We start from the raw sequence: 27,523 nt of genomic DNA, 5'->3' as shown, positions 1-27,523 counted from the left end.
CGGTTCTAGGTGTTCCCTCTGCGGTCCGCGCCGACCAAACCCGCTCCTTGGGGTTTCATCTACGGTCTGGGGTACCAAGCGTTCCCCCTGCGGTCCGCGCTCGCTCACCACGACCTGTTGGAGCGTTGCCGCTCCGTTTTTCGTCCGCTGCGGCTCTGGGTGTTCCCTCTGCGGTCCGCGCCCACCAGTCCCACTTCTGGGTGTTCCATCTTCGGTCTGGTGCGCCTGGCAGTCCGTCAGGGGCTCGTTTTCCATCTCCATGTCTCTGGTTCTTCTGTTTGTGTAGTGTTGCAGCTGGCCCCGTTGCTCTGGAATTGTTAAAGGAGCAACGGGGCCAGCTGCAACACTACACAAATTAATTTCGGTGATCCCGTAGTGGCCCAGACAGGTAAGGGTTTCAGAAAAGACTTGCTCGTGCTCCCGCTCCTTTAAATAACCCCAAATATTTTCTATAGGATTAATCCTTAAAGTGACAAAATGTTTCATCCAACAAGACAATCAAAGGGTATATATCAGGATGTGTTCTAGGGAGTAGTACTAAATACAACTGCTCAATTTATTATCTACTTCTACGCCAATCATGAGTTATGGGGTGGTGAATATTCATAGAAAGGAATCAGAAGCTCATAATTATACTTAGTAAATAATTCACTGTTAATTACGAAAGGAATCCGTTGAAAATTATCAGTTTCAACTTCTGTTAGTACGCATCTGTCCACAGAAGGAAGACAGTTCCCAAAAGATTGGGGTTCGACTTTAGACCATGCATACAAACACACATTTTCAGCCACATCAGTATTAGAGAGTGTTTTGACTTGTTTTAAAAGCTTTTTCAAGCATAGGCAAATAGTCTACCCAACCTGCTCTGTGTGTAACAAACGTTGCACCCACTGGTCCACTTGGCACTTTGTTATTCATACTCTCGTCAGTTACTGTAGTAGTGTTTGAAACTGTGGAAATTTGAGTAGCTAAACGGTCTGCTTCAGTGTCTCCTCTAAATCAGACGACTCGCATTCGGGAGGACTACGGTTCATCATGATTTAGGTTTTCCGTTATTTCCCTTAATCGTTCCAGGCAAATGGCAGAATGGTCTCTTTCAAAGGACACTGTGCCGATTTCCTTCCCCATCCTTCCCTAATCCGAGTTTGTGCTCCGTCTTTAATGACCTCGCTGTCGACGGGACGTTAAACTCTGATCTACTCCTCCTCTCCCAGTATCAAACAGTCTTTAACTGCCACGTAACTACTCCATCTCCTTGACATAATTCTTATAGACAAAAAATATACTAACGAATGTCAATATTATCCCTGTAACTCTAAAAACCAAACAAAAAAAGTAAACAACATGCCTGTTACATTCAAGAGTGTGCATAAACTAATCGTGTTCCATATTTTAAGTAATCGTACTATATGTTCACTGTCAGCGAAAATATTTTACATTGTCTCTAATGTTTTCGAAAACATTTATGAAAGTATTTATTTCTACATCAGAAGAAGCATTTCTCAGCACGTAACACGTGAAGCAGGATTTAACCAAGAACTGACTACACGACAATTTGTTTGTTGACATGTACGGTGCAGGACAAAACTAGCTGTAAGTTTGCTTACAAACATCTCCCATACTGATTTTAAACTTTATAATGTAGTAAATGTTACTGTCAACTGAGCTTAAGATACCAGAAGACAAAAATCCACATGTGACAAATACCAGCTGACAGGAAACCAGAAATGTAGACGAGCGCCTCCAAGGCCACTTCTAACTTGTTCACTGATAACTCACGCCTACTAACTTAGGCACATAAGAATGGTACTCATATTTATTATAGAAACTTGTGAAAACATGAATACCAATAACATCGATCGTCTGTACTAAATAAAGTAATACACAGCATGTAACCCAGTAGTATATACACTGAGGTGGCAAAACTTATCAAATACCTCCTAATATAGTGTCAGACCTCCTATGGTCCGGCGTAGAGCAGAATCTCGACGTGGCATGGACTCAATAAGTCGTTGGAACCATGCAGAAATATTGAGCCATGTCGCCTCTATAGACGTCCGTAATTGCAAAAGTGTTGCTGGTGCAGGATTTTGTATACGAACTGACTTCTAGTTTGTCTCCCATAAACGTTCGATGGGATTCACGTCGAGAGATCTGGGTGGCCAGATCATTCGCTCTAATTGTCCAAAATGGTCCTTTAACCACTCACGAACAACTATGGCCCGATGACATCGTTGTTTGAGAACATGAAGTCCGTAAGTGCGAATGGCTCCAAGTAGCCGAACATAACCCTTTCCAGCCAATGACCGGTTCAGTTGAACCCGAGGACCCAGTCCATACCGCGTGAAAACAGCTTACACCACCACCAGTTGCACAGTGCCTTGTTGACAACTTGTTCCATGACTTCGTGAGGTCTGGCCCATACCCAAACCCTACCATTAGCTCTTATCAACTGAAATCGGGGCCCATCTAACAAGGCCAAGTTTTTCCAGTCGTCCACATTGATTTCTGTGGTTATTTAATGCATTGTTCAAATGTTCAAACGTGTGTGAAATCTTATGCGACTTAACAGCTAAGATCATCAGTCCCTAAGCTTACACACTACTTAACCTAAATTATCCTATGGACAAACAAGCATACCCATGCCCGAGGGAGGACTCGAACCTCCGCCGGGTCCAGCCCCACAGTCCATGACTGCAGCGCCTTAGACAGCTCGGCTAAATTTAATGCATTGTTGCGTGTCTGTAATCACTGATAACTTTAAGCAAACCTCGCTGCTCTCGGTCGTTTAGTAGAGTCCGGCCAATGTGTTGTCCCAGGTGAGATGTAATACCAGAAATTTGGTGTTCTGGGCACTCTCTTGACACAGTGGACCTCGGAATATTGAATTACCTAACGATTTCCGAAATGGAATTTCCCGCGAATCTGGCTACAAGTACCGTCCCTCATTCAAAGTGTGTTAATTCCCGTCGCGCGGCCATAATCACGTCGGGAACCTTTTAACATGTATCACCTAAGTACAAATGGCAGCTCAGCCAAATCGCTGCCCACCTTGTGTACGCGATGTAACCGCCATCTGTATAATTATGTCTTCGTACATCCATATTTAAATTCGACGAAGGTGGGACACAGCTGGTACAATTTTTATTAAAAATGAAACTCCTCCAGCTGTACTATAAACATAAAATCTTAAGTACAGCTGGAGGAGTTTCATTTTTAATAAACATCTGTGTATGTGCATATCGCTATGCCTTCGCTTTTGTCATATCAATGTATATTTACCACTGTCACTTAGAGGTTTCTGTAGAGTGCCTGGGTGTTCGTCAGACCACGAAAATACCCGTGCAGCCCTGTGATTGTAGCTGTAATCATCTTCGAAGTCTCCACAGAAAACTCATGAAGAAGATGTAGAAGAAAGGGTAGCACCTCGTCACAAGTGACACTGAAATAAACATTCCGGTTCATTTTCACGGCAACTTGAAGAAGTGGGCCAAAGTCGTGGTACTAGAAACACCTCCGAAACTTCACAGAACCACCTCCGGGCCGAACTACACCCTCCACATCTGGTGGTCAAAGGCCACAGAGAGCCTTTGGTGCACACCACGAGGCAAGATCACCACTCGTCCGACCACACTCGGCGTCTAAAATCAACTTCTGGCCGTATTTTGTGTTTGGTGCAGCCTTGTGTATCGCTGTGAACAAAGGTCTTTTGCGAAGCAATCTTCTTCCGATGCCCTTAGCATCCAGTTCCCATCGCAACGTTTTCTCGGAAACTAATTGACTTGGACCTGTTTTTAACATCAGTTATTATTATAGGATTTGAGTCAGACAAGGAGTTCCCCGTCGGTTACCATGACCAGTGTATATACACTGTACTACGTGGCTGCAAGTGATACATCATTCCTTGTAGACGAAAGTAAAACTACCATAGTTTTCATTAACTGGTGCTGTGTCTCAGGTGTGTCACAGGTCTCCAAAAGTTGTTGAAAACGGAAACACGTCAGCAGAGTGTTCGACGAACCGGCACGAAAAAAAAAAGAAAAAATCTCTTAGCGTGAGATCAGGTGACATACAAGACCAATGGTGCAATGCAGTTCTGCATTTAGGCAGTTTATTGTTAAGAATGTCCGCCCCCGGTAGCTGAGTGGTCAGGGCGACAGAATGTCAATCTTCAGGGCCCGGGTTCGATTCCCGGCTGGGTCGGAGATTTTCTCCGCTCAGGGACTGTGTGTTGTGTTGTCCTAATCATCATCATTTCATCCCCATCGACGCGCACGTCCCCGAAGTGGCGTCAAATCGAAACACTTGTACCCGGCGAACGGTCTACCCGACGTGAGGCCCTAGTCACACGTCATTGTTAAGAATTATCAGGTCTTGTGGTTTAGCGGTAAGGCGCATGCCTGGAAACCGAGAGGTCAGAGGATCGAATTCCTATCAAACCACGGAAATTTTCAGTCTGTCTTTAACCTAAACTTCACCGTTTAACGACGTGAGAAGTCGTCCCCCAGTTGTCCATCTGGAGTGGATTAGAAACACGGACGTCGCCGACGTGGTGACCGTGTTGACCTTGCAATCAACCATCGAAATACACTGAATTAATGTTATTGTTAAGAAATGCCCTCATAAGCAACTGCCGGTCGAAAACTGAAATTTTCGGCACGTTCTAGCAGTTGCGCCGGGGATACCTCCACTGGCGGCCACATGAATCGGCACTTAGGTGTTCTTTTGTTTTCGATGTGCCACTTTAAATTCATCTCAAGTTTATATCTTCATTTATTTACACTACTGGCCCTTAAAATTGCTACACCACGAAGATGACGTGCTACAGACGCGAAATTTAACCGACAGAAAGAAGATGCTGTGATATGAAAATGATTATCTTTTCAGAGTATTCACACAAAGTTGTTGCCGGTGGCGACACCTACAACGTGCTGACATGAGCAAAGTTTCCAACCGATTTCTCATACACAAACAGCAGTTGACCGACCTTGCCTGGTGAAACGTTGTTGTGATGCCTCGTTAAGGAGGAGAAATGCGTACCATCACGTTTCCGACTTTGATAACGGTCGGATTGCAGCCCATCTCAGTTGCGGTTTTTCGTATCGCGACATTTCTGCTCGCGTTGGTCGAGATCCAATGACTGTTAGCAGAATATGGAATCGATGGGTTCAGAAGGGTAATACGGAACGCCGTGCTGGATCCCAACGGCCTCGTATTACTAGCAATCGAGACGGCAGGTATCTTATACGCATGGCTGTAACGGATCGTGCAGCCACGTCTCGATCCATGAGTCAACACATGGGGACGTTTGCAAGACAACAACCATCTGCACGAACAATTCGACGATTGCAGCAGCATGGGCTATGAGCTCGGAGACGATGGCTGCGGTTGTCCTTGACGCTATATCACAGACAGGAGCGCGTGCGATGGTGTACTCTACGACGAACCTGGATGCACGAATGGCAAAATGTCATTTTTTCGGATGAATCCAGGTTCTGTTTACAGCATCATGATGGTAGCTTTCGTGTTTGGCGATATCGTGGTGAACGCACATTGGAAGCGTGTATTCGTCATCACCATACTGGCGTATCACCCGGCGTGATGGTATGGGGTTCCATTGGTTACACGTCTCGGTCACGTCTCGTTCGCATCGACGGCACTTTGAACAGTGGACGTTACATTTCAGATGTGTTACGACCCGTGGCTCTACCCTTCATTCGATCCCTGCGAAACCCTACATTTCAGCAGGGTAATGCACCGCTGCATGTTGCATATCCTATACGGGCCTTTCTGGATACGGAAAATGTTCCACTGCTGCCCTGGCCATCATATTCTCCAGATCTCTCACCAATTGAAAACGTCCGGTCAATGGTGGCCGAGCAACTGGCTCATCACAATACGCCAGTCACTACTCTTGATGAACTGTGGTATCGTGTTGGTGCTGCATGGGCAGCTGTACCTGTACACGCCATCCAAGCTCTGTTTGACTCAATGCCCAGGCGTATCAAGGCCACTATTACGGCCGGAGGTAGTGGTTCAGGGTACTGATTTCTCAGGATCTATGCACCCAAATTGCGAGAAAATGTAATCACATGTCAGTTCTAGTATAATATATTTGTCCAATGAATACCCGTTTATCATCTGCATTTCTTGTTAGTGGTCAGTAGTGTAGAAGATATTGTCTTGCGAAACTGAATCAAGCTTTTTGAAATACACCGAGTTTTCAATGCATTTCGCTTGAGAGTGTGGCGGTTATGCCGCTGAACGCCCAACCCTTACTTCTGTGGCGCGAGGTGTCGAGTCAACAGTAAAGGAACGAAAATATTTTGGTCTGTCGCCAACACTGAAATAACATAGTGCATATGAAGTACAATAATACGGAAATACGCATGAAGTATCACATATTATATGTTTACCTAGAAAGATAACCACTGGCATTCGCTTTGTGGTCTTTTGCAGAGGTCGTGCCAACGCTGGCCGACATTACGTGGCTGAGCCCTCTGCGGAACGGATCTCAGGTCACGCTCAATATTAACGGCACCGACCAACACCTCCAGCTCGCTGAGAACCAGGTAAGTCCTCGCTAGCTATGCCTTACCTTAGCAAGAGTGTTACCGCTGGCGCAGATGTGTAGTACCTCTGCAGTGGACCAGTGCCCAGCTGTAAATACGATGCTTAATTTTTGAGGGAACTGATCTGTGACAGGCTCCGTACCTGTACTCCTGCTACAGCTATTGTTAAAACCTTTTTAGGTTTTCCTTGATAGACCGCAAGTATGGAAATACGCAAGAGACGGTATTGAACACAATGATAGTTGCACATGCGTAAAGGTTTGCTAATCACGATTAATAGCACGTCCCTTCTAATCCTTCGAAAAATCCCCGCTGGCTTTTCTTTATTTTGAAATTTAAGTGTTTATGCGACTAAAGTGAATAACATTTTTATGTTGACAGCATGTACAGAAATAAAATATGCGGCTCCTATAAAGAAAAAGGACACGTGTAATAACATATTGTGGGAAACCTAACTGTATATTTGTGTGTTCCCTTTAGATCACTATAGAGACCGCAGAATTACACAGACAGTCTAAACTTACTAACTCCACCTTGCTTACGCATGTTACATGGAAATGAAGGCGAGCATGTACTGGTGCTTGAACTCGCAACCGATAATACACGAATACAAGCTTTCACTGATATGTTTTCTTTCAAGTTGAACAGAGAGAGAAAGCTGTCGGCATCTGCGTGCTTTACAGCCCGACAAAGTGTTTTCGAGGGAAAAGAAGGCAAAATATGGTAACTTAGTGCAAAGCTTAAATGAGAGTTTTAATCAATACTTCCACAACAGGAGCAAGCACAAACGAAGACTGCCATGTAAACTGCTATCAACAGTGGAGGAAATTAAGAACAATAGAAAAACCGTCTCAACACTGCCGAGAAAGCTTTTCCATTACAGACTCAAACAGAACTGATCGTGGAAATAATCTTGAAGTATCAAAAAAGTGGTAGCAAGGGATCTGCAGGCAACAAATACTTTCTGCTAGGTGTAAAGGATTTTACCATCACGGTGCAATAGAACATGACGTAGGTACAACGGAAGTCATTCACCAACACGTAAAACAATTTATCGTATTCGGGATAAATTTGAAGGCGACAGCACTGTTCAGTATGTGCCTAAGGAAAGATCTGGGTGACCAAAATCATTAACAAGTCTAGCTTCCAGCACTGTTGTGTTGCAACATTTTGCTAGGTAACCTAAAAAATCTGTGAAGCGGGTTGGACGTGAGGGCGGGGTAAGCCGATCAAGAGTACGACGAATTCTGAAGGCCGCAAAGTGGATAGTGTGCATTCCAAGATCGCTGCACGCTAAGAACGAGGTCAGCCCAAATCGAAGGATGGAGTACTGCGAGTGGTTTGAAGGCATGCTTCGCGAGGGTAAACGGTTTGCAGCTATGGTTATCTGGTCTGAAGAGGTGCAGTTCAAACTGAATTCTACTGTAAACCGTCAGAACTGCGCGTACTGGGCTCCAAAAAATCCTCATGTTCACATGGACAAACATGTTAATTTGCAGGGTGTTACTGTGTGGTGTGGTCTGCCATCACGCGTTTGATTGGTCCATTCTTCTTTGAAGGTAGCGTACCTGGAGAGGTGAACCTTCATATGCTGCAAACATCGATGTCACCTGCTAACCGAGAGGTGTTTGGAAATGAAACAGTTTACCTAAAACAAGAAGGCGTTCCTCTCACTACCATAGAGACTTCAGAGCCTACTTGGACGAAAATCTACCTGTACGATGGATAGGCGAATGGCAGCTGTTGAGTACCCTACCACGGTCTCCAGGCCTTACACCTCTTGACTTCTACCTATGGTGGACCTTGAAAAGTAAAGTTTATCAACAGAAGCCAACTACACTGATAGAGCTGCGGGTAAACGTTGAGGCGTCCTGTGTGGCTTGTAATATTAGTAATTTTCGCCTCACAAACATTAATATACGCTCAATAGTAAACGCCTGATGGCCTAAAGTTATCGAACAATTGTAAAGTAAAAGAAATGAACCATCGCATAGCAGCGACAGAATCTATTATTCTTTGTCTTTGCCATTCTTGCGCGGTGCCAGTAAATCTCTATGTACATTTATCGATTAATGGTATAAAAAAGAATTCTGTTGTTTCAAGACAAATGAGGCTTTTGGCGCCTCACCTTTTACTGTTTGTATTCCATGACAGGAGGACGCGGACTTGCTGCGTTCCGCAACTGTATTTTATACTCTATGTGAAAATATTGAGTGAAAATGCTAAATGTTATTTTTTTTTTTCAATCAGAAAACATGTAGTTTCTGGTAACAGATTACGAACAGACAGCATCAAGAGGACATTTTGACTGTTATGTATAAAGTGTTTAACCACTATGGTCATCTATTGTAATTTAATATGAAAAGGTACGTAGCATTAAAAAAACGTGTGTTAAAGATAAGTGTGCTTATTTTCGTAAATTAACCTTGATGATTCCATCTCCTTATTTACTTGAATTATAATTATTTTGTGTTACTTCATCATCAGAAATTACGATCACGCTGATGGGCCGAACGCAGCATGAGGCAGAAGGAACATTATCGATTTCCTATTATTTCTGAACCAATTTTTTTTTTGTAGTGTTGCATTTCTTTTAAAGTCTATAAATCTTCTGGTCCCTTAGTGTTGATCCGGGTATGACTACATCGCGACTATAAAAAAAATACACAGAAATGATAATGTTTCTTCCGAGTGATCTCAAATATATATATATCAATATACTGCTCTTATTCAGGTATTTAATGGTCAACTTATGTTACTATAATAGCGTAATAAATCCCTGATTCTGTTGCCAAGTGGCCCACTAAAATATTCACTTTTTCTACATTAAAAGAAAAGTAACAATTCTTTTTATTTTCGTCCCCAAAGAGCAACGCTACAGGCTGTCATACTGACAACACTGACAGCCGTAGTTCCGTCAACAATACAGCGGCACCAATGTTGTTTGGCTGCTAATGGGGGTCACTTTGAACAAACAGCTGCGATAAGAATGGAAGCAGAAGAAAGAAATTGAAATTTGTGCCACAGCTGGGACTCGCACCCCAGTCTTCTTGCTTACGAGGCAAAATGGCTAACCATTACACCACCGCCCCTCCCCAACACAAACTTCAATTCATATCTTCAGTTTGATTTTCCACTACATTGTCACTATTGTCATGGCTCTCCGGCATTGGAATAACACCCCAGTGTTGGACGTAATGGGAAAGTCATGTACTATAGATGATGTAATAGATCTTATAGTTTTTCCTGAGACATTCAAGTCTCGTCTTTATCTGCAATAATGATGGAAGTAGAAGAAAGAAATTGGCCAACGGCCTTGCCGCAGTGGTACCACCGGTTCCCCGTCATATGACAGAAGTTAAGCGCTGTTGGACTGGGCTAGCACTTGGATGGGTGACCATCCTGTCTGCCGAGCGCTGTTGCCAAGCGGGGTGCACTCAGCCCTTGTCAGGAAAACTGAGGAGCTACTTGATTGAGAAGTAGCGGCTCCGGTCTCGGTAACTGACATACGGACGGGAGAGCGGTGTGCTGACCACATGCCCCTCCATATCCGCATCCAGTGACGTCTGTTGGCTTATGATGACGGGGCGGCCAGTCGGTACCTTTGGGCATTCATGGTCTGTGCGGTAGGAGTTTAGTTTTAGAAGAAAGAAATTAAAATTTATGCCAAGGCCGGGACTCGAACCTACGTCTTCTTGCTTACTAGGGGTGCTATTCCAATTCCGGAAAGCCCCGACAATAGCGAAAATGTCCAGGGAAAAGAAGTTGAAGATATGACTTGAATTTTTTTTGGGGAGGGCACTCGACTTGCGCAGTTCGTGTAGCAATATTTGCAATATAGCTGGGGTGGTGTAATGGTTAACATTTATGCCTAGCAAACAAGAAGACCCGGGTTGGAGTCCTGGCAGTGGCGTAAATTTTAAGTTCTTACTTTATTGCAGATAAAGACGAGACTTAAATGTCTCACGGAAAGCTTTAATTATAAGACCTATAACATAAAGAACCTGTCCCCTGTTCAAGAATTGTAACGGTATGACACTTTGTTCCATTAACATTGATTATCAAAGAGTGTACATGTTTTTGGGCCGTTCTGTGTACCTTTACAATACTAGAAAGTCCGAGATGTGGCAGCTGACTGCAGCCTATGCTGTGTGTTCCAGACGGAGGGCAGCTTCCAGAACTGCACCACGCCGCCCGGCGGATCTGGCGTTTGCCGACACCTGGCCGCCTGTATTCTCCCCGAGTTCAAGGAGAGGCTGGACGTCTTCCTCTCCGGTTACCTGTGCGTCGTGGAGGACAGGTGAGACAGCCTTTATATACCTGTTGTCTTCAGTTGTCTTCAGGACCGGTCTGATCAATTGCGAGATCTCTAATCAGCATTTTTATAGACGTCTAATTTCACTTTCATGTAATATCTGAAATGACAGGTCAGGAAATTTTATTTCGCTGATTCGTCCACTAACATGCTGTGTACCTTGTTTTACGAAACTATCAATTCAGCATTATAATCAAAATTTCTCAAGTCACTAAAACTGCACACCACAGTTGACTATTATTAGCTTTGTAAATATAAATTTCTGCTTCGCCAAACAGAAAATTTTTAGTCCATTAGTTACGTTGGTCACAAGTACATTGAAAATTTATCTACTGACTAGTTTGCTCTTATTCGTGTTTTCATTCCATGGAAGAGTAAGATATGCACTGTTACAGATTTGTACCGTCTGCAGAATTATCGCCAATGAGACTGACAAATGACTGCTGCTGCAGATGCTGACATGTGCATACTATGTTGAAGTTGATATAACATATTGAATTTCACAATAATAAATTACAAAGACAAAGCTTGCTTGAACTCAAAAATTAATGGAACTAACGTAAATAAGGTGTGCCAGGACAGTAATTGTAAGTGAGAAAGATTGGCATCGACCTTCATTCAGACAATCAGATGTCAGACTAAATTCGTAGAAATTCGGAGCAGACTATATTGGGAACACACAAGTACATAAAGTAACATCTTTGCAAGACGCCAACTATAATCTATTAGACGATTTAATAATCTCTCCCGGCTGGACAGACTGAGAGAAAGTGTGTTCCCCATCAACTTAGACTTGGATCTGTTGCCCAACAGACTGGATAATGAGAAAAATTTGGACCATGAGTCGTGGGTGTCGATTCTTACAAAATCATTAACGATTATTGATTGGAGAAGGTCACACATCTGCTGAATTACTAGTCGTGGTCCAAAATATCATCAATTTTATTCGCTCTTCACCAGCACACACATGCAAAATGGAAAGACTCCACATCAATGAGAATAGCAAGAATACAAAACAAACAGAAAGAATAAGAAATATCGTGCACAGGCACGATTTAACGCAATTTTAGATCGGCGTGGTATGGGCAATAAGAGAGAGGTGTGATGCAAGTGACCAGTCGTCCCAACAGGTCGTTCTCTAGCAATCATAAAAACAGATGGGCTCGCAGTGATTGCCCTGATAGACACAGGAAACAAGCTGTAGATTCCATATGCAGTTGCCTAGATCCGCTCGGTCATGGGTGTGCCCTCAACTATGAGGCTGCATTGACCACGCTGCCTAACCATGTTTTCTGCAAAGCGAACCGAAAGCACTTTATCATGATTCTTCCGCGATAACCAACAATGCAAGCTACTCTCACCAGAATGAACGACTCAAGGAGACAAGACATCTGCTGCAACTCGCTGGTGGCAGCAACTCTTTAATGATTGTCTGATAAGCTGATTCTCAAGATAGCAAGCAGTGGCTTGTACCGCAACTCCCAGACTATTCCACCATCTTCTCATCTCTACCCCGAATCTCCGTGCCTAAGGCCAGAGTGTTTTCTTCTGTATCCGTCTCCAGACCCCAAAATACTACACTTCCTCTTTCCTAAGCACAAAATTTGCGAAATTGAACTTCCCCCATCGACAATGGCTGAGTCAATGATTAACCAATAAAACTAAACTGCACGCCAACAGCTCACCTAGCAGATATCTTTATAGTTGCCCAATTAATTCCCTTCCCTCACATGACACTCCTATGTAGCTAATAATTTTTAAATTAACCAGTGAACTGTCTGCCTGCACTGTGACAGAGAGAAATTTGCGGTCCACTTGGAGTGGTGTCATAATGTCGCCGAACCTGCCCCACAAGTAGGAGAGAATTTTTTTAACAGTGACTGCCACTCAGCTTCGTACGTGACGGCAACGAAATGGGTATCTCTGGGCTAAACCCTCTGTTTTCTTGGAAGCCCTATTGGCAAAAAACATACTAGCTGAAACTCCTCTCAGCAGTTTCCGACGCGTAAGACTCGTAAGTCACTTTGCAGTATTCCTGATATGTCTGATCGTCCTTTAGACTGATCTTTTTAGAAGCAGCCTCTGAGCCCACACAGTGGGGGTTGCAGTTATGAACAATTCTGAGTGCATGCGTTTGGTTGATGCTGTAGCAGAAAACACCGCGTGTGTCTCAGCCCTTACTTTAGAAAGACATGTAAACAGGCAGAATACGGTACTGCGGTCGGCAGCGCTTATATAAGACAACAAGTCTTTGGCACAGTTGTTAGATCGGTTACTGCTGCTACAATGGCAGGTTATCAGGATTTAAGTGAGTTTCAACATGACGCTGTAGTCGGCGTACGAGCGATGGGACACAGCATCTCCGAGGTAGCGATGAAGTAGAGATTTTCCAATACGACCATTCCACGAGTGTACCGTGAATATCAAAAATTCGGTACAACATGAAGTGTGCGAAATCGCATCGGCCGGAAAAAAGATCCTGCTAGAACGAGACCAAAGACGACTGAAGGGAATCGTTCAACTCGACAGAAGTGTAAACCTTCCGCAAATTGCTACAGATTTCAATGCTGGGCAATTAACAAGTGTCAGCGTGCGAACCATTCAACGATACATCATCGACTCGTGTACCTTTGCTGGCTGCACGACACAAAGCTTTACACCTCGCCTGGATCCGTCAACACACACATTGGGCTGTTTATTTCCTGGTCGCACGAGTCTAGTTTCAAATTGTATCGAGCGGATGGGCGTGTACGATTATGGAGACAACATCAGGAATCCATGGACCTTGCATGTCAGCAGGGGACTGTGCAAACTGGTAGAGGCTTTGTAATGGTGTGGGGATTGTGCAGTTGGAATTTTATAGGACCCCTCTTACGTCTAGATGCGACTACGATAGATGACAAGTACGTAAGCATCATGTCTGATCACCTGCATCCATTCATGTCCATTGTGCATTCCTACGGACTTGGGCAACTCCAGCAGGACAATGCGACACCTCACATGTCCAGAATTGCTACAGAGTGGCTCCAGGAACACTCTTCTGAGTTTAAACACTTCTGGTGGCCATCAAACTCCACAGACATGAACATTATTGAGCGTATCTGGGATGCCTTGCAACGTGTTGTTCAGAAGAGATCTCCACCCCCTCGTAATCTTACGGATTTATGGACAGCCCTGCAGGATTGATGTTGTCTGTTCCCTGCAGCACTACTTCAGACATTAGTCGAGTCCATGCCACGTCATGCTGTGGCACTTCTGCGTGCTCGCGGGGGACCTATACGATATCAACGCAGATGTACCATTTTCTTTGGCTCTCCACTGAAAGCCATATGCTTCAACCAGTGAACCAAGAGTTGAAAAATACTGTTAGAAACAGCGAAAACCAAGGAAGAAAATTTTTAACGTTTTATAGCCAGCAGATGATTTGTCCTTTCTCTAATCGTACATCACATCACTCAAGATGCACACTTTTCTTAAAGAAAACAATAGGAGCAAAAGTTACATAATCTATTACTGGAGTATGTTCACGACACTTTGCTGCTATGTGATGGCACAAAAGGTAAAACTGAAGGGCTACTTACATCGTTCTTTCCATAAAAACGTAAAGTACACATACAGCTTGAGGACAACGAAAGAATAAATTCCCTGAATCTTGAAATGACGAACATCCAACAACAACATACATCCAACATACATAGAAAACACACGTACGCAAACATAACAATGGAGAACTCACCTAGCCATCCAACTATTCATAAACGTGCATATTTTAGGACTATACTACATAGAATACATTCGGTTAAGTTAGAAAAAACAACCTTCAGAAAATATTTACAAGCTAAAAAGTATTTCTACTGTTACCAGTCACCGTTTTATTTATCTGCAGGATGCGTTTCAAAGTTTTAAACCTCCATCATCAGGTGGATTTACATTGGTTAGTATGACATTTGTGTGTGTGTTACGATTTTTTGGAGGACCTTGTGGCACTGTCTAGTGGAGAAACGACACAGGAGACAATGTCAATAACAGACACGGTAAAGCCTAACCTAAAATGTTTGCATTTAAAGTTAAAAAGTGTTTCCACAAACAATAGCTACATAGTGAAAAAACTGACAATTTAGGCACACAAATACAGAGAAATAATACAATCAAATGCCACACAAAGAAAGAAGAGAAAATAATTTTCAGCATATCAAACCTAAACTATTGCTAAACTATTTTTAAAAAATGCATTCTCCACTAGTAGGAAACTTACTAGTTCACAATTATGACTCTTACTAGTCAATAACTTAAAACAAGTACCCAAATATTCAACAACAGTGAATATATGAACTGTCATGCCCCACTTGTTCTGCCTGTTACCTACGGAATACAGACAGGAATTTCAAAACCCGTTTCCAAGAACACATGAATGTTTAAGTTTTTCGTCAAGTGACAGTCAACAGCCGTTAAGTACTTGAGAAAATTCGTTATGAACCACCAGCCTCCCATCATTAGATGAGGTAAAGTTGAAACGGATCAGTTGAAAGAATATTTCATGTCCTTATGGGCTTGTATAACATCAGATTTATCATAGTGAAAATCCTCAATTTTTCCTGGTGGTTCATAACGAATTTTCTCAATTGTGACTTCGATGTTATACGAGCCCGTAAGGAATATTATACTATACTTTAACCTGATTTGTTATTTCCTTACGTTTTGTGATTGTGGTCTATGACCGAAACAGGTATACATATAGGTCTGTAATAAACAGTTTATGGTTAATCATGTATTTTCTCAAACACATCAAGGCTTTAGGACTCAAACCCTTTGAAAAACCGGACTTTGCAGAGCATTTGTCGGAAACCAAACACATTATCGACAGGGTAGAAAACAAATTGGTAGTACTACACAATGGAACCAATGGTAAGACCCTAAATCTGTTAAAACAATTGGAAAAATTCTTTCATAAAATTAATACACGTTTAATGGACAGGCAGATTTCGCTAACCATAGCAATTTTAATAATTTAAAAACTTATTTTAAATCTATTTCCTCGCATATGTCAATTTATTTAGCTCTCTGAGTTCTGACACTACTTGGTAAACTTCATCTTCCGTCATTTCATGTTAAACTACAACTATGAATTGTCTTGAAATGTATAAATAGATGCGCGTCTTGAGTGACGTCATGTATGATCACAGGAAGGATAAACTAGCGTCTGCTTGCCACAGAATGCTAAAAATGGTCCTCCTTCGTTTTTCCGTAAGTTTTTCGCGGTTTCTTATCATATTTTCCGTCATTTGATTGGCGAAATACGAATTCTAACATCTAACCTTCTCGTGACAGGGACAAACAGCACCTGAATCAGAATTAAATAATCAATAAAGACGGTTGACCACCAGGGTCCGAAATGCATTATGTATTTCAATAAACAAGAAAAAACATGACTGAAGCCGTTATTATTCAGACTCCTGCGTACTGAATACATTCGCCTTCACACTGCATAATATGGGTAAAATGAGAGTGTTATTATTCTACATTCAGAATCGTTAACGGTTAATATTTCCCACAAAACTGGGTTATGAGGTACCGGTCCCATGACAGCTAGGAGCCCTTAGCATGTTTACCACTTGCTACTTACTTAAACCGGCTCTGCTCGTATTGTCTCTTAGAAGTTCAATAATGGGAGTGGTGCAACATGAGTTTAAAGCACTTGGTGTTTATGATATTCTCAAGTTTTCAGCCGAATGCTAATGACAGTAACCGTTCTGACTTTGGTAGGTTAAGCCAGTAATTTATGGATAAATTTGAGATTTAAATATAATAATATAACACAATATAAAATATATAACAATATAGGGTACAATATATGAAATTTAATATATAATATAATACAATTAATTGATATCAAGCATGAAACAGTGTCATGCTTCACATCGAACTGGCTAGAACCCGAGGTATGAAATGGCAAATCGAATCCCTGCTGCGTTAGGTCCGTGTGAACCCACAGCAGGTGTGTTCAGGTTCCAAAGCATCCACTTTCTTTTTCACAAAGTAGTCACGAAGAAAATTAATAAATATTATTTCTCAAAATAACCTCCCTTCAAACGTTCCAAAACGTCAACGACATGATTTCAAGATTTCAAGGCCGCTGCGAACACTTCGCCAGGAGCCTGTTTTGATTCCTGGAAGAAAGCTGCTGCAACAGCAATATGACTGGAGAATGTGCGAGCACATACTCTCCCTTTCATAGTTGCAATACGCCGTAAGGTCGCTAGGATCCAGGTCATCTGAGTAAGGAGAATTAGAAACAATTTCAAAGTTCTTTTCGCGAAGGAACTCCTTCACCCCGTTCGTCCAATATTCTGGTCAATTTTCTTGATGAAAGAGCACACGTGCAACCTTTCCAGATGTTTTTCTCGCAGTGCTTGTAGGGCTTGTTCTCCAAAACGTCTTGCTAGCTCACACCCGTCACCGTAGTGCTCTTTGAAATACTAAGAGTACGGATGTTGCCAGTGCTCTCCCACAACTAGGCCACCATCATTTTTTCATCACAGGCACGTTTGGTGGTGTCGAGCCTCTGTGTTTTCACTGAGCTGTCTGGCTCTTCGTTTGTGGATTTAAAAACGGCATCCATGTCTTATCTATTGCCATTGTTGTCGAAAACAGAGTCCCATTTTCGTCTTCATCAAGTGTCAGCCTCCCCTGGCAAATTGCCTCGCACGAAGCATTGAAGTCGTCCACCAGAATCCGTGGTACCTACCTGGAGAACATTTACCGCGTTTTCAGATCATTATGAAGGTCTGTGTGCGCATATCTCACGAAACTGCCATCCATGGAAGTGATATCTCTCAAATTCAATCAGTCACCTTCTAAAACATCTGACTCCACTCACGTCACGATGTTGACAGACCTCCTGATGAGAGGCCGTGGCAAGAATGACTGTTATCGTTGACACAACGGATTTTCGGTTATACCGTTTTCTTTTTTCATCTCTAGTTTAAAATGGCTGTTAAAACTGCTCAAAAGAAATCTTCTCACTCGAACAATCGCGTGACATTTGACTCACGCGGCGCAAGAGCAGGCGATTGTGAGAAGCTAAAAGATTGCCCCAAGGACAAGCTATAAATATGCTTGATATCTGACAGTTTCGTGAAAGACAGATCGAAGTGGAAAGAAATCCTACCTTCGTATAAATTCCTGTTGTATTTTAATAAATTTATAATGGGAGTTCCCATACAGTAATTAAGAGCGCTGAATATAAATATTTATGGTGAGCTTTTATGTAAAGTTAACAGTCAACTGCGAAAGTTATGTCGTTCCAAAATATTACTTGATATGAGCCCAATACAGTGTTATTAGAGACCACAATAATTTACCAATTGAGTTGCAAATGAGTAATTTGATCCCTATTCACTTAATGTGTAAAAATGTTACTAGTTGTTAATCACATTTAGAACACAATGGTAACATTCAGGTGAAACAAGGGATGAAATTGATTTGGAACTGGATGCCCAGTAAACATAATAAATTACCAGAATGAGATTTTCACTCTGCAGCTGAGTGTGCGCTGATATGAAACTTCTTGGCAGATTAAACCTGTGTGCCGGACTGAGACTCGAACTCGGGACCTTTGCCTTTGGCGGTCAAGTGCTCTACCAACCTTTTTTTTTAAGCCTAATGCTCTACCGACTTTTTTTTTTTTTTTGCATTTTTGTTCATTGTTGATCGTTGTGTTCGGTCGTTGCGGACAGCGCAAGACATCCAGTTCAAGTTCGCTGGTTGATCCTTCCACTCAGTTTTTTATTACAGAGGCCAACCGGCTTTCTGGCCGAACACGCTGAGCTACCGAGCCGGCAACTGAGCTACCCAAGCACGACTCACGCCCCGTCCTCACAGCTTTACTTCTGCCAGTACCTCGTCTCCTACCTTCCAAACTTTACAGAAGCTCTCCTGCGAAACTTGCAGAACTAGCAAAGGTCCCGAGTTCGAGTCTCGGTTCGGCACACAGTTTTAATCTGCCAAGAAGTTCCATAATAAATTACATTAAATTGACCGTTACTGTGATCGCGAGAATAAATACGTGGCAAGACCCTTTGTGGAGATACCACCAACAGAAGCGACTAGATTGCAGGACAAGCTAAAGCTGGAGAATTAGACTCAATCGCGATTGTGAACCTTTGTTTATTTGTTAAAGGCTGTGTTTACATATAACTTACACTCTATATAACGTACTGCAGTACGTGTTTCAAGGTTATTTTTGCGATAACTTTTCACAATATATTAATAACTTTCACAATATATTAATAACTATGACCTGTCATGAAAATAGTACCAAGAGAAGTCGCTAGATCGTGCAGCGATCCGAAGTTCGAGAAGAGCCCGAGATTCCGCGATCTGTGACGTCAATTGTTCGAACAGCTCGATTCCTGCTGCAGCACAGCAGATCACAGAACTTAATTTGACTGATGAACGTCATTCCAAAGACAGTGTGTTGAAATACAAAGGAAGAGACTGATTCCGAACTAAATATTTAACGGCAGGAAAACACAGCGGTTCAAGTATTTAATGTAAGCGACTTAACCTAATATCACAACTAACGTTTTAGATGTAACTAAACTTATCATTACACGTTGACAATAAACATTAATCCGCAAACAGTAGTTGCAAACTAAGGCTTCCTCGGTTTGTAAATAGCCAAAGACTGTCACAGATTTAGGTAATTAGTCTTGTACAGTAAGGAAGCAATAGAAATGGTGGCCGGTGTCCTCTTTCTAGAAGACAAATGCCCACGTGGATTAATACGGTTCTTTATTTACATAAAGTGGAAAAACATGTACTTAACTTGAATAGAGTCCATGTGTTGTGGTGAAAGTTCATCAGTAATAGTCCTCTTGCAGGCTGATGTAAAGTACAATTCTTATTGAGGTAAACTAGTCCCAAAATAGTCACTAATCTGGTCGGTATGTACTAACGACCTAAACCTGCTCTGCAAGCAGTCTGCCAGACGCCAAACTGGATGGTTGAATGAGACACTCCAGTCAGCGGCGGCCGGCCGCTGTGGCCGAGCGGTTCTAGGCGCTTCAGTATGGAACCGCGCGAACGCTATGGTCGCAGGTTTGAATCCTGCCTCGGGCATGGATGTGTGTGATGTCCTTAGGTTGGTTAGGTTTAAGTAGTTCTAAGTTCTAGGGAACTGATGACCTCAGATGTTAAGTCCCATAGTGCTCAGAGCCATTTGAACCAGTCAGCGACGGTAACTTAAATACATGCTGTTGAGATTGCGTTGGCGGAGTGTTGCTTGTGAATGTGTCTCTGGCCTCTCTCATTATAGGTTCGGTTAATAAAACACCTACTAACCATTCTTCACGTTTCATCTTTATCAACCTGGTGTGTTGGTGACATCTTATGCCAGCTCATTTCTCCGTCACGAAATGCCATACCCTAGTCGTGTAGGGAGGATGCAAACGACAACGGGGGGAGGCAGGACACTGGACATAGAAATGAGCTGGCAGACGTGACTGGAGGACAGCAAACTCCTCACCACCCCCCGCCATCTGGCTTGCGAGGCAACAGGAACATCCTTCAGAAAACTGCTGTCTTGGCACACTCCCAGGCCCCGAGGGCGTGTTCTGGGGCGATGATGGCGACGGCGACGACGGGTCACGACCATTCGGTCGGCGAGCGGGAACGGCGGAAGCGAGGGCGCATCGTCCATCCGATCCTCCTCCGGCGGGCGTTTGCGAAGGCCGCGTGGTGCCGTGAAGCCTTGAATCTGGTAGAAGAAAAGCAGCTGAATGACAGGGCAAATGACACGCACGAATTTGGTTCCGGTGGCGGCGCTGCAAGCCATTGGGACCTGCAATCGAGTACATAGCTTACAATACGTTAATTAGTCCAGTCTTAGAGTATTGTTCGTTTGTATGGGACCCTTACCAGTTGGGTTTGATTCAAGAGATTGAGAAGGTCCAAAGAAGAAAGCCATCGCGAGAGCGTTACAGATCTCACAGAAAGTTTGAAGTGGGACACACTTTCAGATAGACGGCGCCCTAAACGAAAGGGATTGCTCATTAATTTCCGAAATCCGATCTTCACCGAGGATGTAGAACATACATTGTTACCACCACCTTTCAAATCGCGCAATGATCACCATTCAAAGATAAGGGAAATAAGAGCTCGTACTGAGGCGTTCAGACAGTCGTTTTTCCCTCGCGCGATCCGCGAGTGGAACAGAGGGCCGGGGGGTAGGGGGGGGGGGGGGGGGAAAATATGGCTTTGGCGCGAATTGTGCCCTCCGCCATACACCGCCTTCTGGCTAGCGGACTATAGATGCAGATGTAGAAGAACCAATGCGTTCCTGGATTACACATCTTTTCCAGTGTCCAAGGTTGCCATAAACCCTGAAAAGAAAAAGATCGCGCCTGGCAAAGTGATACTTGCGGACATTGACGGCGCCGGATGCTGCAGTGGGTGTAGCAAATGTAGCAGCGTCCGATGGCGGCGGCCATGCAAATGTTCCGCCGGTGATGGTCCGTCTCGTGGAGGGGAGGGATAAGAGACAAGAAACAGTTGCAACACCTGTTCCCGTGAGTGAGTGGTATGAAGCTTGGCCATCTGTTGTGTAAAAGTGCGTACGAAGCGTTCTGCTTCTACATTGAACTGAGGGTGAATTGGAGCATTTAATAGATGACGAATGTCATTTCGTTTACAAAACTGTTCTAAATTACGTGAAGTGAACTGTGGTCTGTTGTCAGACACAAGTACTTCTGTCAAACCTTCTATACGAAATATTGAGGACAACACTTAAATAGTGCTACGTGACATGGCAGAATTCATAGGCACCGCAGATGGGAACTTGCTAAAAGAGACTGTCACTATGATCCAACGAGTATTCCAAAATGGTCCTGCGAAGTCAGTGCGCACTCTTTGCCATGGGGATTGAGTCTTGGGCCAAGCTGAGAATGTCTGTGGCGAAGCGGATTGGTTTGCCGCGCATGCGCGACAATGTGATGTCATCTATTCAATATGAGCGTTCATGCCCTGCCAAGTACAGTGCTGTCGCGCTAACTGTTTAGTACGAACAAATCCCCAATGTCCTTGGTGGAGCAACGCGACACATTCCTTTGCAACACTTTGGGAGTTATCACACTTAATTGTCCAATATAATTTTGAACTAGAGTAACATCCGGTTGAACTGAAAGGTTATGTCGACGTGCAAAATATCGGCGCACAGCTGAGTTCTGGATACTGTTCACTGAATGAGGGCAAGACGTGGGAATGCAACAAATCTTGAGATCTGGGTCTGTTTCTATGGACAGTCCTATTTTTCTGCAGTACAAGGGAAAAGATTCCAGGAATTCAGAGTCCTGCGCATGGATTTGCTAACAAGATGCGGCAGTTGCATCAAAATTAGAGTCTGGGCCAATCGGAAGGCAAGATAGGACGTCTGCATTGCCATACTGTGCCGTAGGTCTGTACGCAGTTTCATATTGATACAGTGAAAGCAACAAAGCCCAACGCTGCAATTTTTGAGCAGTACGTGTAGGATCTGGCTTTGTAGGAGGAAACAAGGACTGCAGATGCTTGTGATCTGTCACTAAAAAGAACTTGCGACCACACAAATAGTGATGGAATTTGGTCATACCATACACAATGGCGAGAGCCTTTTTTTCTATTTGAGAATAATTGCACGGAGTTTAAGTGAACAACTTTGAGGCAAAAGCAATAGGTCAGTCTTGTGAACCAATTTTGTGTGTTAGCACAGCGCCGATTACGAAGGAAGAAGCGTCTACTTGCATCACTAATCTGCCAGGGTCAAAATGCACTAAACAAAGCATTTTTGAGTTCCTGAAATGCGTCTTGACGGTCTTTAGTCCACACAAAACGCACGTTTTTGCGACGCAAGCGATTCAATGAGCCGCGATCTGCGGAGAGTTCGGTATAAAACGGATGTAGTATATCAACTTGCCTAGCACTGACTGTAGATCAGAGACATTGCGAGGAAAAGGCAGATCACAGCAAGCAAGCAAATCAGATTGGAGGGGTCCACACCCTGACTGTCACATGACCTAAATACTCGAGTTCTATCTGAACAAAGTCACACTCTTCGAGACGACACTTGTGTCCTGCTTCTGGTACCACTCAAAAAAAGAGTACGCAAATTGGCAATGTGTTCCTCTGGTATACGCCCTGAGACGACAATAACGTCAAGACGGTTTGAACATAGTGGCACGTAGTCAGTTGTTCCAAGTAACGTTGAGAAATGGCGGCTGCTGAAGCACTGCCGAAGGGCAAACGCAAATACTTGAACAATCCTAAGTGTGTATTTACAACAAACGCTTTCTGTGATTCTTCATCCAATGCAATTTTCAAGTAGGCAACACTAAAATCTATCTTAGAAAAGTAACGTCTTGCACCAAGCCTGCGCATGAGTTCTTCAGGGCGAGGTAACTGATAAGTGCCAACTATTGTCTGTGGGTTGACTGCAGACTTGAAGTCAACACAAATACGAATGCGACCTGAAGACTTAGGCCACAAACCAGAGGTCTTACCCAATGACTAGCTTGAATGGGAGCAATTGTTTCAGTGGACAGCTTACTTTGTCTCTTAGTGCAATTTGAACTGGACGGGCCCGGAGAAACTTAGGCTCTGCATTGTCTTTCAAAGTAAGATGCGCGACAAAGTCATTATCATTTCCCATTCCTTCTGAAAATAGCACAGTAAATTCTTTGAGTAAGCTAAAAAAAATGGTTCAAATGGCTCTGAGCACTATGGGACTCAACATCTTAGGTCATAAGTCCCCTAGAACTTAGAACTACTTAAACCTAACTAACCTAAGGACATCACACACACCCATGCCCGAGGCAGGATTCGTACCTGCGACCGTAGCAGCCTCGCGGTTCCAGACTGCAGCGCCAGAACCGCACGGCCACCGCGGCCGGCTTTGAGCAAGCTAGTTACACTGTCTTTTGGAGTGAAAGCAGTTAATGAAAGTACATTGTCTTGGATGGTAAATCCAAACAAATCAAAGGCATCTAAACCGAATATATTCTCACTGTCTCTTGATTTCAACACAGTAAAATCCACTGCCCTGGTGTGAGATTTGTAAGTGGCACGGAAACTACACTGTCCAAGCACTGTAATTTCTTGTCCGTCTTAAGCAGTGAGATGCTTGCTAGATTTAGAAAGGCGTGATGAGCCTAACTGTTCGTACGTGGCACGATTAAACAAAGTTACTGAGGCACCTGTGTGTAACTAAAAGTTCACAGGACGGCCAGCAATTCGCAGCGAGACAAATAGTTTGTTAGAACGTCGTTGCACAGCATTAGGGCGAGGAGGAGGAACAATCCTAATCTTGTTATTAAGAGAATCTGTTTTAGGTTTTGAAAACACACCGTTCACTGCATGAGCGCGAGCCTGTTTATTCTGGGAGCGGGGAAAATCGGCGTTTTCCTGCCGTTGCAAACAAACTCCTTGGACATGGCCTTTTCTTTCCACAAGTGAAACACATTGCGTTACGTGATGGGCAGTCGTGTCTTATGGCGAGAAAAACATTTAGGGCAAGACTTCACAAAATTCACAAGCCTGTTTACCTGTCTTTGTGGCTGTCGGCGCTGCTGTGTAGGCGCACGTTGTGGTTTCTAGGGGCGGTCGCGACAAGGAGCCACTCGACCCGACCAGTCGGGACCCACTCAAACTTATCCACGCTATGGAACCCGAATCATATTGCTCTAAGATCTGCAATACTTGGCGAAGTGATGGATCAGAGTAAAATCTGTTCCCCTATTCTTCTATCTGGGACACAATGTTGTTGCATCACGTATCATTAAATCATTGCAAAAGTTGCCAAAACTACACTTCAATTTACAATTCCTACTCATGCTGTGTACCACTGGCGGTAAGTCTATTCCGGCGTTTTCTGCAAGTGAAATAACTGGTATCTGGATGCAGCTACTTGGATTTGCTGGACACAGTACTGAGTTAATGCAGCGATTACTTTGTTATGGACTAGTTCGTCTGAAGACACGTTTAGGTATAATTTTTCAACTTGATCAACTTGAAAATGTGCTTGGAACCGAGTCAGGTATTCAATCCATTTATCCTATGTTTCCTTAAATTTCCGGGACGGTGGTATACTGGTCGGCGGCACTTGTTGGGTTGGTTGGTTGGTCCGTTGTGGTTGTTGGGCCGACTTAGCTTGTGCAGCCAGTAGTAGTTGTACCGTCGTCAATAAGGTAGCGATTTGTTGTTTCTGAAACTGAAAAGCTTGTGTTGGATCCATCACATTGGCCATCTGCGGCTGAAACACGGGGACAGAGGGTGGACTGGGCGGGGAATTCATGGTTTACAACTTTACACGGTATATCAAAAAGCAAGCAAAGCCTCTGAAAGGAAATATTTGACTAGTTCTGCAACTCCCCTCCTGGAATGCATTCAAAGATCACTCATTTCAATTTTACTCATACATTTCGCTGTTTTCATCGTTGAAATCCCTGCCTCACATAGATAAGTTGATCCAAGAAGCGATGAAACATAAGATACCACTTTTATACCGTTAGAGCAGGTTTTTGCACACAATAACTTCCAAAAGCTATCTTTTACAGAATTAGAGTACGTTTTTAACTAACTTCCATAAGCTATCTTTATTGTATTATGGCTTTAAGGAAATGTCATTTTGAAATGTCAATCTTCAAGTTCAGTCGCACTAAAACAGAAAAAGAGTACGCATTTTACTTATAATATCTTCCACATCCGTTTTTGGAAATCTTGAGCTATGAAAGCTAGGAGAGCTTCGATTGCTTTGAAATCTGAAAATCGGTTTTCACTGCTGTCATTTTGGTCCTATCCTTCTTTCCAGCTTCTTGGTCCAATAATGTTCATTGATAGGATAGTTGTGACTGTATTTGAGGAAAGTATTTAACGTTTAATTTCTGTAACTGTGCAGGAGAAAAGACCGTTGCTTGGCACGAGCGTTAAACCGGTTAAATGCAAATGGAGACAAAAGAGGAGAAGTCAGTGTTGTCAGATTTACTGCCTACGAATTCCGTGCGAAGACACATTGTCAGCCTGTCGGAGTGGCCGAGCGGTTCTAGGCGCTACAGTCTGGAACCGCGCGACCGCTACGGTCGCAGGTTCGAATTCTGCCTCGGGCATGGATGTCTGTGATGTCCTTAGGTTAGTTAGGTTTAAGTAGTTCTTAGTTCCAGGGGACTGATGACCTGAGAAGTTAAGTCCCATAGTGCTCAGAGCCATTTGAACCATTTGAACAGATTGTCAACAAACTCACATTTTACAAAAAAACTGTTCATTTTTTGTTGAATGATTTTACAATATCGACTCACAAAACCACCCTCGCGTTAGACGAATCTCTTACTGAGTCAGCTCAAGGGGTCATGGTAGGCACAATGCTTTGTACAGCGAAAGTGGTAACACAGTAGGAGCTGTCAATGCCAGGCTACCATTTGTTTACTGATGAGGGTCTTATCCAGCCCGATAGCTGTCAAATGAACCTCGCTTAAATTACATTATAATGCTGTAATCGTTCTGTCCATGGTAAGTGATAACACTGTCTTGCGCTGTACAGTACTACTTCTCTCTTTGACCTACCTCGCTCTACCTGTCCTCTGTGTCAACACGATGCACACATCGAAGGCGGAATTCTTTTACAGCTGACACTATTTAATTGTTTTTAATGTTGTTTCTACGTTCCAAAGTGAAAAATGTCAAAAATGACAGTCCAGCGAAAGGACCTTGCTTATGTTCTAAATTTGCGATATTTCAGTCTCTAACATAAGCCATTTGTTGATATGCATCTCTACAATCTGTCTAAAGCAGCATTTACTTTTTTCCAGTTTCCTTGGTGTATGCTGCCCCGACGCTACCTCAGTTACACCAGCAGCCTAAGAATTAGCGGCCTGCCGAAACAAGAAAACAGCCTCTCGTATGGAAGGTAGCCGACCGCAGTGGGAAGTCTGCAGTAACCGCGTAGCTGCAACAGAGAACAGTAGTGGAAGATTTCCAAGCAGTGTCAAATCAATCAAACATCACCGGCGACAACAATATGAACATAGTGCTGAGCACACACAGGCCAAAATGCGTCAATTCTGTGCGCTGTACTGGGCGCAGCAGGAAAATGAAATACACTCGACGTAACGTTCAGTTACCATGTAAACTTACTGTTGTTCTTACTGTTAATAAAATTTAATTTTCTATACATAGCACACTTTATTTCTTTTTATACTTCTTCTAAAATTCTTCATGCCTCCTTTATTGCATACACGCCATTTCATACAAGTTTGTTTGGAGAGCGATTTCGTTACCAGTGCAAGCCCACAGTAGTTATCAATGCTGGAATCACTTCTCTATGTTCCTTTATAAAAAAATAAGTTCCGGTTTGTCGTCAGACCAAAACATGTGTTTAGTACTCTAGTTCCTTATTGGTGAGTATTTATAACATTAACTGCGGTTGTCCTGCCGTAGTTTATTTATTTTAATCGGTCTTCAGCTTACAGGCCGATCAGAAGACAATGATTGATGTTGTCCATTGAAATAAAATGAAGATGAACAACTTTGCACTAGGAAGCGACGATGAAGATTTAAATTAAACCTGCCTATTACTACTCCAAATATGTAGAACTGCGGCGCTTTTTTTAAA

At 43.2% G+C, this 27,523-nt stretch overlaps 1 protein-coding gene across 4 annotated transcripts in view; it reads left to right on the top strand.

Moving 5' to 3' along the window:
- The window catches only part of LOC124785945 (inter-alpha-trypsin inhibitor heavy chain H4-like), a 213,198-nt gene extending 186,112 nt beyond the window's left edge, over window positions 1–27,086 (top strand). For all 4 annotated transcript variants that reach the window (XM_047254225.1, XM_047254223.1, XM_047254224.1 and 1 more), the window contains exons 15-17: window positions 6,460–6,572; window positions 10,733–10,872; window positions 26,721–27,086. In XM_047254225.1, coding sequence (XP_047110181.1) covers window positions 6,460–6,572; window positions 10,733–10,872; window positions 26,721–26,772 — 305 coding nt within the window. In that variant the 3' untranslated portion in view covers window positions 26,773–27,086. The remainder of the gene's footprint in view (window positions 1–6,459; window positions 6,573–10,732; window positions 10,873–26,720) is intronic.
- The last annotated feature ends 437 nt before the right edge of the window (window positions 27,087–27,523 follow it).

Source organism: Schistocerca piceifrons, chromosome 1 (assembly GCF_021461385.2).
Source record: "Schistocerca piceifrons isolate TAMUIC-IGC-003096 chromosome 1, iqSchPice1.1, whole genome shotgun sequence".
In the NCBI taxonomy this organism is placed as follows: domain Eukaryota; kingdom Metazoa; phylum Arthropoda; class Insecta; order Orthoptera; family Acrididae; genus Schistocerca; species Schistocerca piceifrons.
Note: the sequence above shows the minus strand (reverse complement) of the source record. Positions and strands in the feature narration are given on the sequence as shown.